General features: G+C 38.2%; 1 protein-coding gene across 1 annotated transcript in view; it reads right to left on the minus strand.

The window, feature by feature from the left end:
* The window catches only part of Kcnh8 (potassium voltage-gated channel subfamily H member 8), a 461323-nt gene that overhangs the window by 14389 nt on the left and 428157 nt on the right, over positions 1–18777 (minus strand). Inside the window, exons 12-15 of the mRNA XM_057751424.1 lie at positions 18110–18148; positions 9766–10124; positions 6321–6427; positions 4590–4666 (exon numbers count right to left, since the gene is read on the minus strand). Of these exons, the coding sequence (XP_057607407.1) occupies positions 4590–4666; positions 6321–6427; positions 9766–10124; positions 18110–18148 (582 nt within the window). The remainder of the gene's footprint in view (positions 1–4589; positions 4667–6320; positions 6428–9765; positions 10125–18109; positions 18149–18777) is intronic.

Consider the following 18777-nt stretch of genomic DNA (forward strand, 5'->3'; position numbering starts at 1 on the left):
GCTGTGCTGCCATTGTGATCTCTGTCTGGCTCCTGCGGGAGACAGAGTCTTTGAATGAAGCATTTGGAGTAAAGTGCTATGGCTTGCTTGATGGCAATGTGGACTGCTGTGTGCCTGGAACTGTGTGTGGCTCAGGGGCACCAAATGGCTCTTAGGCAGAAGGGCTCAGCTCCGCCATGCTGAACTGTGCTGGTCTCAGGCAGGAACTACCGTAATTACTGTAATAACAGCGCAGTTAAGGTTTAGACTGGGCAGGATGCAGGCAGTACCATATTACCCCTACATGGTACAACTTAAGTTTTTAAGAAGTGCTTAACATTTTAAGAAATGCTCCTGGATAGTAAAAAAAATTACAGATTCACACAATAAAACAGATTCAGACATAAAAGACCACAGTGTTGGTGAATGTACGTAGGCTTGAGAGAGAGAAAAATATATATAAAGAATAAAGTTAATGTCTTAAAAAAGGATAAAGTCTTTAAAGAGACAGAGTACAGATAATTATAGATTGAAAGAAATAAAGAAAAATAAGCCACGTAAAAATGGAAAATTCACAGAGAGTCTGGATTCTTTGTATTATTGTTTTTTCTTTAAAATTTTTGACTGTAAAGGAGCTAAGTACAGAGAGACATTTCATTATATGGGCTGCCAAGCTAAACCAGAATGGATATAAGGGTATTATGATTTCAGAATATGGGTCTAAGGATATGATGCTTTGGAGAGGGTCTTCTTTTGTTTTCACAGAGGATGAGACTCTGTGGATTGCGTCTATCCCAGTATGGTATGATAGACCATGCCCTCCTGAAAGGTTGCTGTGAACACCCTCAAAAAATTACTTCATTCAACTGCCGACTGAGATGACCCTGACACACAGGTTACACCATGAAAGATCTGAATAACAGCGCCCCCATTCAGCAGGAAGCAGTTTGGAGAAAAAAACTGCGCCCATGTTTCCAAATATTGTTTATAAATGTTCTTTTACATTTAAAGGGGCATATGATATAGATATGAATAATTTGCATTGGTATGATTTTAAGGTCAATTTTGTTATAAGTATATGTATTTCTAATCTTGATTAAGGTATTGTGATTGTATAGTTCATTTAAAAATGTAATGTATATAGGTTGTTAATGAATAATCATCGATAATTGTCAAGCTTTTAGTCATGTTAGTTAGATTTTCTAGATTTGCATAGATATATTTCAGCTAGATAGGCATTCTTCATATCTTTCAAAGACTGCAGAATATGGCATTTAATGTTTTAATAACTTAGGGCTTTTCATGATAATGAGACACGTCTGCTCCTGGCAGCACCAATCTACTTCAAGAGGAAGATGGGCACCGAAGAGGCTCCTTAAGGAGTTTGATAGCCATTTGGGCAAGAAACTGCTCTTGCCTGGACTGATGCATAAACTGAACACAAAGAACCCGCAGAGAGAGGACTGCTAAATTTGCCTAAAGGTGAGATGGTCTTTCGGGGTTCCTGATTCATGAAAGAGTCTACGAGACATTCTGCAGGACACAGCATAAAGTGACTGAACTGTCTTTGGAATTTTCCTGCTTCATGGAAATGTCTGCTGAAAACTATGGGCCTGTAGGCTGAAGATGGATGCCCCAATGGTACAGAGGAACTTTGGGTGACTGTCCAGGCAGCAAGATATCTCTGTCATTTCTAGAGTTTGAAGTTTCTTATTTCTTGTTTACTTAGGTAATATTATATCCTTCTGGAGTCTTTGATGGAGTTGAAGAATGGTTAGTTATAGTTTTCCTTAGTTATGATAAATGATAAAATAGATATAAATATTGTAACTGTAATTCTTGCTTGATAACTGTTTTGCTATATGTAATCTTACTATGTTAAAGTGAAAGCTTTTCTTTTTTGTTTAAACAGAAAAAGGGGAAATGATGGAGGTGGGTCTTGTATTAATCTGTTGCTTTCATTGGTTAATTAATAAAGAAAACTGCCCTGGCCCATTTGATAGGCCAACCCTTAGGTGGGTGGAGTAAACAGAACAGAATACTGGGAGAAAGAAGCTGAGTCAGGGGTCGCCATGATTCTCCCACTCCAGACAGACGCAGGTTAAGATCTTTCCTGGTAAGCCAGCTCATGGTGCTACACAGAATATTAGAAATGGGTTAGATCAATATGTAAGAGCTAGCCAATAAGAGGCTGGAACTAATGGGCTAGGCAGTATTCAAAAGAATACAGTTTCCGTGTAATTATTTGGGGCATAAGCTAGTCGTGCGGGCAGCCGGGTGGCTGAACGCCGCTCCTATTACAACATTTCCTGATACTTTCTCCTCTTGTTAGTCACTGTTTCACTTTGGAAACAGTGGGATGGAAGGAGAGGTGGCAGCTGAGTACAAATATTCACTAGGAGAGAACCCAAGTTTAGGCGAAACCTGGGCTGTGTCCGGCTGTTGCTATAGATCATTGTAAGTTTGTGTGTTCTCAGGAATTTCACTCAAAATTCTCGTTATTAACAGCACATGCTGGTTCTATTCAGGATGATGACGTGTGAGTTCTAACTTCAATCTGGACTCTCTTACCCTCTTCCTCTTTACATGTCCGTCCCAAGGTCCAAAAGCATCCCAGAGCTTCCTGAATTTTCATGTGAGTCTCTCCAGACTGCTCTATAGCTAGGCTACTAAAGACCCTCAGCCCTTCTTTTGTTTGTTTCTGGGACAAACATGTTTGAGTTGTCCCTGCAATCAGAGGTCCCCCGGAGGCCTGACCTCCAATTACCCAAAGTTAACTCATCAACATACATTTACTCTTCACCCTCAAGCTTTTCCGTTCTCTGTTTCTCCATCATGCTTCATTCACTACTTCAGAAATAATTATTTGCATCTAAATGTCCCAGAATGTGTTTTAAACTACAGATGTTTTGGGGGAAAGCAATTAAAACTGAGACAGCAACCAAAAAACTATCAGAAAGTAGGCCCACAGTTTCACAAGGCATGGTTTCCTAGATGAAATGTCAACCTGAATGAGAGGTGTTACTGGAGAGACAAAGCATATTCTAAAGCTGACTCTTGGTGATGGTTAAATGAATACAAGACGAACATTTACTTAACCACCACATATTTTTAAATGGATAAATTTTATAATATCTAAATACATCTTAGTAATGTTGTTAAAAATTATTTTCTTTTATAAGGACAATCCTAAGATTAAGAGAGGTAAAATGCTACATAGGAAATGAGTGTTGGAGAAAAAGCAAACCTTAGGCCAAAATGAGAAGTCACATTTCCCCATGGACTAAAAATCTTCCTTTAGCTCATTAAAACTGAAGGATATCAGTTAAATAAAACACCTGCTCAGAATATAACTTATACTGAAAACAAAAGTTGCTACGTGTTGTCAAGGTTGTGGAAAGCACTGTAACATCAAAGAGCCCTGCCTGGTGTCAGATTCAAGTCCATTCAAATAACGTGTTCTCTAAAAGCCTGTCCTGGGACAGGCTGGCTCATCAATCTATGGCAGAAAAGGGGGAAAACAGTAATCAAATAAAGAGATTAAAAATGCACCCTTCAGAACATCTAGAAGATAAGTCATTTCTTTTGTAAGAGAGGTTGCTATTACAAAAACACCTATGGGGGAATAGGAAGTCAGATGCTCGCCCATGGAGAGATCTCTCTGCTCTGCACAGGTCCCTGAGTGGGGAGAGTGGGGAATGCCCTCGGGTTTGTTGGTGCATTTCTGCTGGATTTTGTGAGCATTGGCACCAATGCCATGTTGGTGCTTCTGCTTCTTTTTCCACGGTGCTTATTCCACTTGTCTCTGCTGAGTGCTGTAAGGGACTGATGGGACTGTACTTTGCTGTCTGCCTGTCACTTCTGTTTGGACAATGGGTTAAAGGGCATGCATTCCTGTCCCCCTACTTATACATGGGGAAATGGAGCTTGCTGGTGAGTTATGTCCAGGGGCACAGGGGGCTATTATGTCACAGTGCTTCTGCTTTAGGTAGAATTCTGATATCCTTCTTTGTAACATGATTAATAAAAACCCAGAGACAGAAATTGGGCTTCAACCTAAAGGTCAGAAAAGCAAGACAACCAGTCACTAGCTTCTACATCTACCTCAGACTGAAATGGCAATCCTGTCTCCAGGAATCTCAGAATGAGACTGTGTCTGAGAGCTGTCTCCTCCCATCTTACATTCCTGTCTAGGGCTGGGATTAAAGGTGTGCACCACTACCCCCAGGTTTCTTTTTTTCTTTTTCTTTTCTTTTTTTTAAAAATATTTATTTATTTATTATGTATACAATGTTTTGTCTGTGTGTATGCCTGAAGATCAGAAGAGGGCACCAGACCTCACTACAGATGGTTGGGAGCCACCATGTGGTTGCTGGGAATTGAACTCAGGACCTTTGGAAGAGCAGGCAATGCTCTTAACCACTGAGCCATCTCTCCAGCCCCCTACCACCAGGTTTCTATGGCAATTAGTGTGGTTACTGGGATTAAAGGTGTGAGTCACCACTGCCTGGTCTATAAGGCTGACCAGGGCAGCTGTTTTACTCTCTGATCTTCAGGCAAGCTTTATTTATTTAAATACAAATGAAATATCGTTATACTTCTCTCCATACCTCACTGTTGAGCTTGTTTATCTGCTGCTTGGTTTCTTCAGCCTTGATGAACAGAACAGCGGCTCCGATCTCTGAGTCTGAAAAGCAGCGCACAAAGTAGCCTTTAGGAACACATTGTGTATTCAGGCTTTGGGATGGCTTCAGTGTGGAAGGAAGGCACCTCAAACAGCCCTGCTGCCTGAGCTCATGAGTTTCTTCTTCCCAGGACCAGACAAACCTCTTTTCCTTCTTTGGGCAGCACCTGCTATTCTCTGAGGGTCAGACTCACAGCACAGTGGTTGGGACTGCACTGGCTGCGTGTGTCCCCACACACCACCATCAGCATGTTCTAACACTGTATCTCTGGGTCTTTTCATTCTCATTGTCACTCCCCATGCCGCCCACACTGACCATTGGAAAAGGAATTTGCTTTGCCCATGAGAACATTTCATTCCAGTCCTGTTTCAGGGACTAATCTCTCTTTCATGCTTCATATCTTTCCCAGGACCACTGTACTGCTCTCATTTCCGAGTTCTCTTCTCTAGTTTCTCCCTACTCTGTCCAGGATGAGAAGCACACATCAGTCACGTCTTTGGCAAGGAAAAGATTTGATGATGTGACAGAATTAGCCTGCCACTGATCAGTTGTGAATAGAATACTTGTTTGCAAAGAAGAAAAATCACTCAGAACAGATCGAAGTATATATAAGAGCTGATTTTATAGAGATGTTTGCAGACAGTCAACAGACCATTCCCATCATATGCAATATGGGAGACATCAGTGAATAAAGAACCCAGCAAAGGGAAAAGAAATTTAAAGACAATTAGGCAGTGGGTTTGGATTTCATGATAAAGGCTGATATGAAAAGTTCTAGGTTTTAAGCACTGAAGTTGAGCCATACAAATACATTTATACTTTTAAAATGTTCTCTCTGCATTAAAAAGCAGTGTGAAGACAGGGGAAATTTGGTGGCAATTCAGGCATGGTATATGTGTGACCATAGAAGAAGGACACGTATAGGCAGAACTGAGAATCATTTAAGAGGTAGAATAAAGAAAAATTTTTGCTTAAATATTTGAGCAATATTTAACATTTAGTCAGAAGCAGGGAATGACTAGGCCAAGGTCTTGCATACCAATTTTCTTCATTGTTTTTTATCTACAAGTATTTAACAGTCTTTCAGTTTCCTGTCTTTATCAAATGAAGCTGTTTTCCTTAGAGTTTATTTCTCATTCTGGACCTGATTATATTGACAGATCCATTTTGTGGATGAGATTGACGGAGGTGGAGAAAGGTCAAATTGGGCTCGAGTTGGAGGTGTCTTCACACTAATTCACCGTCCTTCCTGGTTGTGTCTCAGAGTCAACTGTCTTACTTCATTTCAAGATTGTTTATTCTGACAGTCTGAAGAAAAAACCTCTCATGAAATAAATGATTAAGGACTACCAACATTTCCGGAGCACACAAACAAACATGATATTTCTGCTAGGTAGTGTTTTTGTCAATTCATCTGGATATATAATAGGAAAACAGGACACCCCCTGATGATTAATCTGTCAAGGATGGTAAATGGTGGGCATGGGCCTGATTAGAGAGCAATGACAAACAATTACTTTGGTACCTGGAAGTGGCTTCGACTCAAGTCAAATCACTAAGTGTCCTATATAACCAAAGGGATTGGAAGGCTACAGTGTCAAACACCACACATTAGAGAAAACATCATTCTCAAAGATGATTAACACAGGTGCTTACCTCCAAGGGTAGGGGAAATTCTGGGCTCCGACCTGATTTGTTCAGAGCCAAAGTCAAAAGTCTGAGTCTCCTTACTGCTATTGCCATCTTCAGTTCCATCAACAATCCTGTGTCAAGTACAGGAAATTAGTGGACTGTGCACTTAGCTTTATGAATTCCAGAATTTATAGAACACCTCTAGGACACTTGTATTCAATTTCTAAATTCCGGGTGCCATGAGGTGCCAGCCCCACAGTAACTGCTTTCTGGGATGATGCTTGGGGCCGTGACTGCTAGTTGTGTGTATGTAATACGCTCTGCAGAGCTTGAAAACAAGTTTTAAAAAGAAGCGTGAGTCATTTAAGGATTTCTGTATTTTTCTCAATTAGAATTACAGTGTATGGGACACATGGCACGGCATGAAGTGTAAGCAAAGTTAAATGCACTTAGGGATTACTCACTTTAAAATGTGAAACTCAAAACTTTGAAGCTGTAGATGTGGTTCACATTTTAGCTTACATTTTATTTTTGTTGGACATTGATGATATAGAAATTATACCTATTGTGGGTCTCTGTCTCTAGCTTCATCCATCACCAGATGAAGGTTCTATGGTGATATGCAAGATATTCATCAGTATGGCTATAGGTTAGGACCATTTCAGGCTCCCTCTCCTCAGCTGTTCAAGGATCTAGCTGGGGACATCTCCATGGACACCTGGGGATACCTCTAGAGTCCAGTCTCTTGCCAACCCTAAAGTGGCTCCCTTAATTAAGATATATACTTCCCTGCTCCCATATCCACCTTTCCTCCATCCCAACCATCCCATTCCCCCAAGCTCTCCCCATTACCCCTTCTCACTTTTTTCTCCCCATCTCCCCTTACTCCCCCACCCCCAACTTTCCCATTTTTGCCTGGCAATCTTGTCTCCTTCCAATATCCAGGAGGATAACTATATGTTTTTCTTTGGATTCACCTTCTTATTTAGCTTCTCTAGGATCACGGACTGAGCTCCCAAGGCCCAAATGAGGAGCAGAAGGAGGGAGCAAGGACATGAGCAAGGAAGTCAGGTCTGCAAGGGGTGCGCCCACCCACTGAGACAGTGAGGCTGATCTAATGGGAGCTCACCAAAGCAAGCTGGACTGGGACTGATGGAGCATATGATCAAACTAGACTCTCTGAACGTGTCAGACAAGGAGGGCTGACTGAGAAGCCAAGGACAATGGCATTGGGTTTTGATCCTATTGCATGTACTGGCTTTGTGGGAGCCTAGTCTGGATGGTCACCTTCCTAGACCTGGATGGAGAGGGGGAGGACCTTGGACTTCCCATAAGGCAGGTAACCCTGACTGCTCTTTGGACTGGAGAGGGAGGGGGAAGGGGATGGAGGAGGGGGAAGGAAATGAGGGGAGGAGGTGGAATTTTTTAAGTAAAAATAAATAAAAAAAAATTAGACTTATTTATTCTCAGACTTAAAAACCAGGTTAAGAACACACACACACACGCACACACACACACGTTGTATAATATTTTATTTGTGTTCTGACAAATAAAACTTGCCTAAAAGATTAGAGAAGCAGAACAGCCATCCACCAGAAACTTCTTACCTTTACTAAACTTCAGACTGAATGGGGAGGAGTCCTGTCTCTACAAATTCTCACACTGAATGGGGAGGGGGTCCTGTCTCTACAATTCTCAGACTGAATGGGGAGGGCGGTCCTGTTTTTACAATTTCTCAGACTGAATGGGGAGGGTGTCCTGCCTCTACAAATTCTCAGACTGAATGGGGGAATTTTGTCTCTACCCGCCTTATATTTCTGTCTCTACCTCCCCAGAGTTGGGATTAAAGGTGGGAGTCTCCCATGTGCTAGGATCAAAGGTTTGAATTCCCAAGTGCTGGGATCAAAGGTGTGAGCCACCATCACTGGGATCTGTTTCTCTTTTAGAATGGTTCAATCTCTTTTAGCCCAGGGTGGCCTTGAACTCGCAATCTTCCTGCTTTCTCTCAAGCACTGGGATTAAATGCCATCACTGCTTGGCTTTTATGGTTAACTAGTGGCTAGCTCCACCCTCCGATCTTCAGATAAGCTTTATTTGTCAGAACACAAAATATCACACACACAGCACACATTCATTTTACCTCCATCTAGGAGAAAACATTTTAACTCAATGACTAAAACATTGCAGAAAACAAATTCATGATAACTTTAGATAAAGACCTAAAACTATTTATATGAGTATTAAAGAATTTTATTTTCTCAACGTTTTTGTGGTTGTTGTTATTATGTTGTTATTCTGGAAATTGAATAACATGTATACCAGGCAAATGTGTTCCACCTAGCTCTCGCCCCAGCCCACGTGTTTAAATCACTGAGAGGCATTGAATCTTTTTCTTTGGTAAATGGGGTCTAATTTACTCACTGCTGAATGCAAGTATTCTGTGGACATGTATACGGAAGGATACAAAATTAAAAAATGAATGTCCCCGATCATTTACTACAAATGCTCATGAAATGCTCACCATGTAAAAGAACACACATTCATGGGACAAGTGTGTGATCCTAGTGTCCCTTCTCTTCCAGCTCCAAGACTTTTCTAATTAAAAGTTGTCACACTTCCTTGCCATTCAGCCTGATGTGCTATACACATATGCTACAATGTGTTTTTTGCAAGTGGCTAAAGAACGAGTATATTAGAGTCAATATTTGGTTTACAAGTAGAGAAAAAATTTGAATACAGCTTCCAGTTTTTACTATTGCTGAGGTCTTTGACAGAATATTTAAGTCTTAAGTTTTATTTTCACAACACTATAGGAAGAAATAACACAAATGATTTCTTTTGACTCCAGGAAGAGTAAATACAAAAATGGATGGGAAATCACCTCACAAGGTGCATGGAAACTAGGAAGCACTGGGGATATTTTCCTCATGTGGGTGCTCAGGTGTTGGAGATTCTGACAGTTTTTAGTGCCTTTCTGGCACCACCACATGGGTTTTTTACCATCTCAATCCCCTTTAATTGATTCTAAAGTGACTTTATTTTCAGTGTGAATAAAAGTGGCTTTACTATATAGAAGAAAAGTAAAACTAGCTTTAGTTATCCATGAATAACAAGCAGAATATTGTGGCAAGGACAACAAACCACAATCATTTATCATTTCAACCTGTTGTACCATTTTTACTGTGAATTCAATTATAAGTTGCATCATGAGAAGTTGAGATGTGAGAAATATTTCCTGGAACCCCTTTAAATGATTGTAAGTACAATTTTCATAGCACAAGTACACACATGTGAGTACATATAAATGAAAACAGTGCACATGGTTCAGAAAAACTGAAGAATTGAGGTGGTGACCTTACTTATGGGACAGAAGGCTATATAATTTACAAGGCATGTGCTAGTCTGTTTCTGAGCACATGTAGAAGTGTGGACACTCACCTGAAAAACTGTTGTACCAGTACATTCTTACCTTGGACTGAGATCTGGGGTTCCCACAGTATTCAGGCTGCAAAGCTGTACTTTTAGGTGCTTCTCTTTCCTTCTGTCATGATTAGGTGGGTCAGACTCCTGCTTGGTTTTAGGGGAGGTGGCAGTGGAGACTCTGATTGGTGAGTGAAATGGTACTGTCCCTGAGGCTAGTTGCTTTAGGCTTAAACCTAGACAACTCTTATTACTTCCAATCTTTTTATTGCATGAAACAGAGGATCCCCTTGTATAGATGGGAGAGAGGGATGTGGTCTCCTCTTCCTCCACCTCTTCCTCCTCTTCCTCATCTTCCACAATGGATGGAAGTCTCTTGTTGATGCTTCCATTCCCCTTGGGTTCTGCCTAGATCAGTGGATAATACAGATTAGTACATATCGCCAAGAGGCATATCATTCATGCCAAAGGTCCTACTGAAAAAGATCAAAATCCTTAGAGATTAGTAAACCTTTGTATGTTTTGCTCTTAATTTCCAAATTTTAAAAGGTTCTTTAGTTTTCACACCCAGGCTTACCTTCTCTAAAGAAAGATATTAAGAGTCACAAAGGAAAAAGCTAAGTATCATATAAAAGCAGACTTATAAGAATTACACCTGACTTCTCAATGGAAAAAATGCAAGCCAGAAAGTCCTGGTCAGACATTGTGTGGACACTAAGAGACCATGGATGCCAGCCCAGGCTACTGTATCCAGCAAAACGTTCAATCACCATAGATGAACAAAGCAAGATATTCCACGACAAAACCAGATTTAATCAATACTTAATTACAAACCCAGTCCTATATAAAATACTAGAAGGAAAACTCCAACCCAAGAAAGTTAGCTATATCCACAAAACTGAAGATAATAGATGATCTCACAGTAGCAAATCCCGAAGAAAGGAAAAACACACACAATAACATCATCGACAATGAAAACTAAAATAACAAGAATTAGCAATCACTGGTCATTAATATGCCTTAATATAAATGGACTTAATAGACCTAACACACAAGCTGGTGTAGTGATCCTAATAACTAACAAAATAGACTTCAAACTAAAATTAATAAAAGAGATAAAGAACATCATTTCATATTAATCACAGAAAAAAATCTATGAGGAGAAAATCTTGATACTGAATGTCTATGCCTCAAATACAAGGAAACCCTCATATGTAAAAGAAAGACTATTAAGTCTTAAATCACACATTAAACCCTACACACTAGTAGTGGGAGACTTCAACACCTCATTCTCACCACTGGACAAGTCTGTCAGATAGAAAATTAACAGAGAAATAAGGGGATTCACAGATGTTTTGACTCAAATGGGCTTAGATATCTATAGAATATTCCATCCAAACATAAAAGAATATACATTCTTCTCAGCACCTCATGGAACTGTCTCAAAAATTGGCCACATACTCGATAACAAAGTAAACCTCAACAGATACAAAAAATTGGAATACAGCATGTATCTTATTGGATCACCATGACTTAAAATTAGAATTCAACAGCAATGCTAATTCCAGAAAGCCCACAAACACAAAGAAATTAAACAATGCTCACCTGAATCATAATGGGTCAAGGAAGAAATAAAGAAAGAAAATAAAGACTTCCTAAAATTTAATAAAAATGAGCACACAACATACCCAAATTTATGGGACACAATGAAAGCAGTGTTAAGAGGAAGAAAGTTCATAGCACTAAAAGCCTACATAAAGAACCCGAAAAAACAATCCCACATTAGTGAGTTATCAGAACTCCTGAAAACTCTAGAACAAAAAGAAGCAAACTCACCCAGGAGGATTAGATGACAGGAAATAATCAAATTGAGAGATGAAATCAACAAAATCAAAACCAAGAAAATTATACAAAGAATCAATGAGACAAAGAGTTGGTTCTTAGAGAAAGTCAACAAAATAGACAAACCCTTATCCAGACTAATGAAAAGACAGAGAGAAAATATCCAAATTAAAAAAATCAGAAATAAAAAGGTGGATATTACAACAGACATAAAGGAAATCCAGATAATTGAAAACCTGTATTCCACAAAATTGGAAAACTTAAGCGAAATACCAAAATTAAATCAAGACCAGATAAGCAAATTAAATAGACCTATAACTACTAAAGAAATAGAAACATCCACCAAAAAAAGAAACATTCATCAAAAGACTCCCATCCAAAAATAAGCCCAGGGCCAGAAGGTTTCAAGTCTGAGATTTTTCAAAGAAGTAATATTAATATTCCTCAATTTTTTTCACACAATAGAAACAGAAGGAACATTGCCAAACTCTTTTTATGAAGTTACAGTTACCCTGATACCAAAACCACACAAAGATATTAGTAAGAAAGAAAATTATAGACCAATTTCACTTATAAACATTGATGCAAAAATACCCACTAAAATACTGGCAAACCAAATCCATGAACACAGAAAAATCATCCACCATGATCAAGTCGGCTTTATCTCAGAGATGCATGGAAGATCCAACATTTAAAAATCTGTCTATGTAATCCACCATATAAACAAATTAAAAAAAAACCCCACATGATCATCTCATTAGATACTGAAAAAACCTTCAGCAAAATATAACATCCCTTCATAATAAAGATCTTAGAGAGAGCAGGGATACAAGGAACATAGGTAAACATAATAAAGGCAATATACAGCAAGCCAACAGCCAACATCAAACTAAATGAAGAGAAACTCAAAGAGATCCCAGTGAAATCAGGAACAAGACAAGTCTGCCTGCTCTCTCCGTGTTTATTCAATATAGTACTTGAGGTCCTAGCTAGAGTAATAAGACAGCAAAAGGAGATAAAGGGGATACAAATCAGAAAAGAAGTCAAACTCTCACTATTTGCTGATGATATGATAGTTTACATAAGTGACTGCAGAAATTCTACCATAGATTTCTACAACTTAGAAACACCTTCAGTAATGTAGCAGGATACAAGATCAACTCTAGAAATCAGTTGCCGTCCTCTACACAAATAATAAACAGGCTGAGAAAAAAAATCAGAGAAACATCACCCTTTGCAATAGCCACAAATAATGTAAAATATCTTGGAGTAATTCTAGCCAAACAAGTGGAAGACCTATATGACAAGAACTTTAAATTTCTGAAGAAAGAAGTTTAAGAAGAAAGAAATTGAAGAAGACACCAGAAAATGGAAAGATTCCCCATGCTCTTGGGTAAGTAGAATTAACATAGTAAAAATGGCAATCTTACCAAAATAAATCTATAGATTCAATGCAATGCCCATTAAAATCCCAGCAAAATTCTTCATAGACCTCAAAAGAACACTACTCAACTTCATATGGAAAAGCAACCCAGGATAGCCAAAACAATCCTGTACAACAAAAGAACTTCTGGAAGCATCACAATCCCTGACTTCAAACTCTACTACAGGGGTACAGTACTAAAAACAGCCTGGTACTGGCATAAAAACAGACAAGATCACCAATGGAACTGAATCAAAGACCCAGATATCAATCCACATACTTATGAACAACTGATTTTTGACAAGGAAACAAAAAATATAAAATGTTAAAAAGAAAGCATACTCACCAAATGGTGATGGCATAACTGTATATCAACATCTAGAAGAATGAAAATAGATCTATATATATCGCCCTGCAAAAATTAAAGTCCAAATAGATCAAAGACTTCAACATAATACCAACCACACTGAACTTCATAGAAGAGAAAGTGGGAAGTACACTTGAATGCACAGGAGACCACTTCCTAAATATAACCCCAGTACCATAGACACTGAGAGAAACAATTAATAAATGGGACCTCCTAAAACTGAAAAGCTTCTGTAAAGCAAAGGACAAGGTCATCAAGACAAAGCAACAGCCTACAGGATGGGTAAAGATCTTCACCAACCCTACATCAGACAGAGGTTTGATCTCCAAAATATACAAAGAACTAAAAAAAAATCTTCAAATGAATAAATAATCCAATAAAATGTGGGGTATAGACCTAAACAGAGAACTCTCAACAGAGGAATCTAAAATGGCTGAAAGACACTTAAGGAAATGTTCAACGTCCTTAGTCATCAGAGAAATGCAAATCAAAACAAATCTGAGATTCCATCTTATACCTGTAAGAATGGCCAAGATCAAAGACACTGATGACAACTTATGTTGGAGAGGATGTGGGGTAAAGAGAACATTCCTCCAGTCTTGGTGGGACTGCAAACTAGTATAGCCGCTTTGGATATCTGTATGGTGATTTCTCAGAAAATTAGGAAACAACCTTCCTCAAGACTCAGCAATACCACTTTTTGGTATGTATCCAAAGGATGCTCAATCATGCCACAAGGACATGTGCTCAACTATGTTCATAGAAGTTTTATTTGTCATAGCCAGAACCTGGAAACAACCTAAATGGTCCTCGACCATTTAGATAAGGAAAATGTGGTACATTTACAGAATGGAATATTATGCAACAGAAAAAAAATACAATCTTGAATTTTGCAGGAAAATAAATGGATGGATCGATAAAACATCATATTGAGTATGGTAACTGAGACCCAGAAAGACAAATATCAAATATACTCACTCATAAGTTGCTGTGAGATATAAAGCAAAGAAAAACCAGCCTACAATTCCCAAAGAAGCTAGACAACAAAGAGGACCCCAAGAGAGACATATATTGATCTAATTTATATGGGAAGTAGAAAAAGACAAGATCTCCTGAGTACATTGGGAGCATAGTGACCAGGAGAGAGGGTTGGAGGGGAGGGCAAAGGAAGGGAGGGGAATGGAGAGAAACATATTGCTCAATAAATACAATTAAAAAACAATAGAGACAATAACTGATGTGGGGTAGGGCAGTAGAGTGGGGAAAGGAAGAGACAAGGCTAGCTCCTCTGAAGTAATACAGTGCTTCTTTCTTAGACACAGACATGGGTATGATCAATAGTCAGTTTATTTGCAGAAAATAAATTCATTTTCTGTGCTTCAGTCTCCTTTCCAGATCCAGTTGTGTGTACACAATTACAAATAGTTTCTAGTGAAAATAATAGAAAGCAGCTAAGATTATTATTTGATTTTCATTAGCTGCTCTTGTGATTATGCCAACCAGTGGTTGGTTCATTGGTATATTTGAATTTGTGATATCTATAATAGGTATAATGAAATAACAAAAATACTGTGGTGGCTAAAAGGCCCTGGCTCATATAGCTTAGGTGTTAACCACTAAGTGAAAAAAGTATTAGTTATTCAATTTTTTATTAATCTAAATACCTCAATTTTTTTAAATAGTTCGTAGCTCCATATTCTTTCTAGCTACATATAATTATTTTAGTCAACTTTGCAGCTTTGCATTTTTTATTGGAAAGTCATGTGATGGAGGAAGGTCATTGGTTAATTAATAAAAAAAACTGCTTGGCCTCATAGGTTAGAACATAGGTGGGTGGAGTAAACAGAACAGAATGCTAAGAGGAAGAGGAAGTGAGCTCAGATGCAGGGCAGCTCCTCTCAGAGCCAGAAGCGATGCAGCCAGCCACCAGGTCAGACATGCTGAATCTTTCCTGGTAAGACTGGTGCTATACAGATTATTAGAGATGGGTTGATCAGGATATGAGAATTAGCCAGTAAGAGCTAGAGTTAATGGGCCAAGCAGTGTTTAAAAGAAGACAGTTTGTGTGTCGTTATTTTGGGGCATGAGCTAGCCAGGCGGCCAGGAGCTGGGTGGCAGGAACGCAGCCCGCAGCTCCCCTACTACAGTCATGGTGCTGCTTTTCCTTGTTTATTTTGTTTTCAATAGCATTTAATACATTGTGTTTTAGCAAAAATTGGACCCTCAAGGAATTGTACAGGATCACTTTAAACTTTTATTGAAGGACAGAAAAATTAGCTTGCCATGCTAAAGATACAACAGGGCAAACTTTTAAAAGAAATTAAAAATCTTAAATACAATCTATTAGGTCCGTTACAATGGCATTGAAAATTTACTCATTCCTTTATTTGAAGAAGTCTCCATTGGTTCTATTAAAATCCTCTGACTGATAACTTACAAAGTGTTTGTACTTATGTTGGTTCACTTACGTCTCATAATTCCACTTTGTCAAGGAGTCTATTGCTTTGAGCAAGTCTCTTGAAAATTGACTCTTACAATTAAGACAACAGTTCCTACATATATCAAGAATTCATTCTCTTACAAGCATCATTGTAGACTGGACCTAAACTTATGCCTTTATTAGATACCTAGCCTGCAATTAGTCTCCTCTATTCAGGAGAACTCATATGTGGTTCAAATGGGGAATGTCTCTGAGTGTCCCAGATGTTTGAACACCTGGTTATCAATTTGAGGCATATTTGGGGAGGTGATGCAGTCTTGCCGGAGAAAGTAGTCACTGGGGGTGAGCTTTGAGAGTTCACAGTCTTGCCTTAGTTCCAGTTTGTTCTCTCTGTTTACTGTTTGTGGCTGAAGATGTAATCACTCATCCTCATGTGCTGGTCACCAAGTATGCCTGTTATGCTCCTATCATGACGGACCCTTGTCTCTCTGCAACTGTAGCCCCAAAAAACTCTTCCTCCTACAAGTTGTCTGATCGTGGCATTTTACACAGCAGCAGAAAGTCACTAAAGTGACTAATTACTTTCTTCAGGCATCTGTGTAATTATAAATACAAATGCTTCAAAATTGGGACCCCTAATTTCTTAAAGTGGATATTAATGGGCATAAAAGTTTATATATTCTCTCATATAAGAGTAGTGGATGACCACAGTTATCTGTGAGCTTAGCATTTACAAGTTTAAGTGAATTACTGTGGATTATTATTTTAACCTGACAAAGATGTTACATTTGTTTATGCTGTGGAATATTACTTGAACTATGTGAAGGTATGTTACTTTTGTTTCTGCTGCCTTGATTAGTGATAAAAAGATATGTTACATTTTTTTTCTATTCTGCATTTGTATTTATGTCTTGTATTTGTTTCACCTTCACTGCCCAAGGCATCTGATTAGCCTAATAAAAACCTGAATAGCTAGGTATAGAGGGATAGGTTGGGCTGATGGGCAGAGATACTAAGTAGGAGGAGAAATCTATGTTCTGGAGAGAAAAGGAGGAGAGAATGAGAGAGAAAAAGAGGGATACACCCTGGATCAGAAGTCAGGCTGTCAAACACTGGAGGATGTAGAAAAGTAAGATATAAACAAAGAAAGAAAAAAAAAGACCCAAGGCAAAATGCAGACAAAGAGAAACATTAAAATAAGAGCTAAGATAAGGACGAAGATTCATAACTAATAAGAAGTCTCTGTGTCATGATTTGGGAGCTGGTTGGTGGCCTAAACAAAAATGAATGCAATGCTTTAATTTTAAACTATTACCCTTTAATGTCTCTAACAGAACAATGTGTGTGTGTGTGCGGGTGTATGTATGTGTGTCTAGCAGTGGACATTGAAAGCACCGATGCAGCCACAATAAACATTGGACACAACAGGAAGATGCAGATGGATAGCATCTGCTTGCAGGTTTGCATGTTATTTGGGTCAGTAAAGTACTTCTCTTGTAAAACTCTGGTAAAAGTTTTAGCCAAAGATTTCTTATTCCTTTTGCATAGCATGTTCAACAATAAGGAGCAGTGCCATCTGTGTGGCAGACACAACAAGAACAGATGGGGACACTTGGAAAGAAGCAAACAGATCAAACTAGGCTTGCTCTAGTTTCTGTGACACTAATCCGCATATTCATTTCTTTAATGTGGCATCACCACAACAAGCCAAACGCAAAAGCAGTTGACATTAAGAAATAATAAAGAAAAGTGAGGTAATTGGGATGAAATGGAGACCAAAGTACAATGCATAGAATCAATCAAACAAAAAAAATCAGCTTTTTGAAATAATAAAAATGGCAACCTTAAGTCAGAAGAACCAAAAGTAAAACAAAACTCAAATTAATAAAATTAGAAATAATTCAAATGAGATCCATGGAATTGAAAAAATATTTCAGTAACTTTATTTTAAAAGATATAGAAGAAATGGATAAAATCCTAGACATTATTCTCTTCCAAGATATAAACAATGTAAGCAAGAAATGGGGCTTAAAGAGTTGCCTTTGTCTCTCTACAAAGGAAACTCCAGCGTTGAACTGGCTGCTGAATTCTATCAATTTTATCCTTTAAGGAAGACATAGCATCAACGTTCCTCAAAATGCTCTGTAAAATGGAAAAAGAAAGAACACTACCAAACCTCGTTTTATGAGGCCACTTTTACCGTGATACCAGATCTGGGTAAGTACTAAACATGCAGAATAGTGGTTGAGTTCTAGATCAACCTTGGCAGCATAGCAAAAAAAACAGAAAATAAAAAAATATAAATCAAAAGCCAGCCATACCTGTGAGACTGCCGTTTTGTTTGATAATCTTGATATTACCTGAAAGAACAAACAGACTGTTTAACAACCATTTTAGCCAACCGAAATTTTAAGATCATATCACTCACAAAATGAAAAAAGTCCTGACAACCAAATTGAGACATGTCATCAAATACAAGAAATATTTCAAATCTCAGACATGCAAAGATACACCTTAGAATGACTTATAACCCCAGAATATATATTGTATAAAGCAGAAGAGTACCCTAAAATACATATTTTCTATTATTTATTAAAAATCTATGGAAATTATGACGTATTCTTAAAACATACTCTGATATTACCCATATCTTTTTAACGTAATTACAGCTTCTTTTATTTTTTTGTGTTAATAGATGCTATAAATTAACAAAATTTTATTCACATGTACAAATACACTTAAAATAGCTCATATGGTGAGTCAGACATGTTTTCTAAATCTGTCTCCCATTCATCATTTACATCCTGAGATGTTTAGAGAAGAAGAAGTGTCATTACTTATCCGCATGTGGCATCATTATTGCATGTATACAAATATGTGTTTCATCAATGTTTAATTTTATGAAAGCAGTCAGCCCATTCTGCATCTGCTTAGTTGGGTAAATATGCATTAATCAGAAGCATTTTAGGCATAAGTTTGCAATAATTTT

This window comes from Chionomys nivalis, chromosome 19, assembly GCF_950005125.1.
Source record: "Chionomys nivalis chromosome 19, mChiNiv1.1, whole genome shotgun sequence".
NCBI classification, from domain to species: Eukaryota; Metazoa; Chordata; class Mammalia; order Rodentia; family Cricetidae; genus Chionomys; species Chionomys nivalis.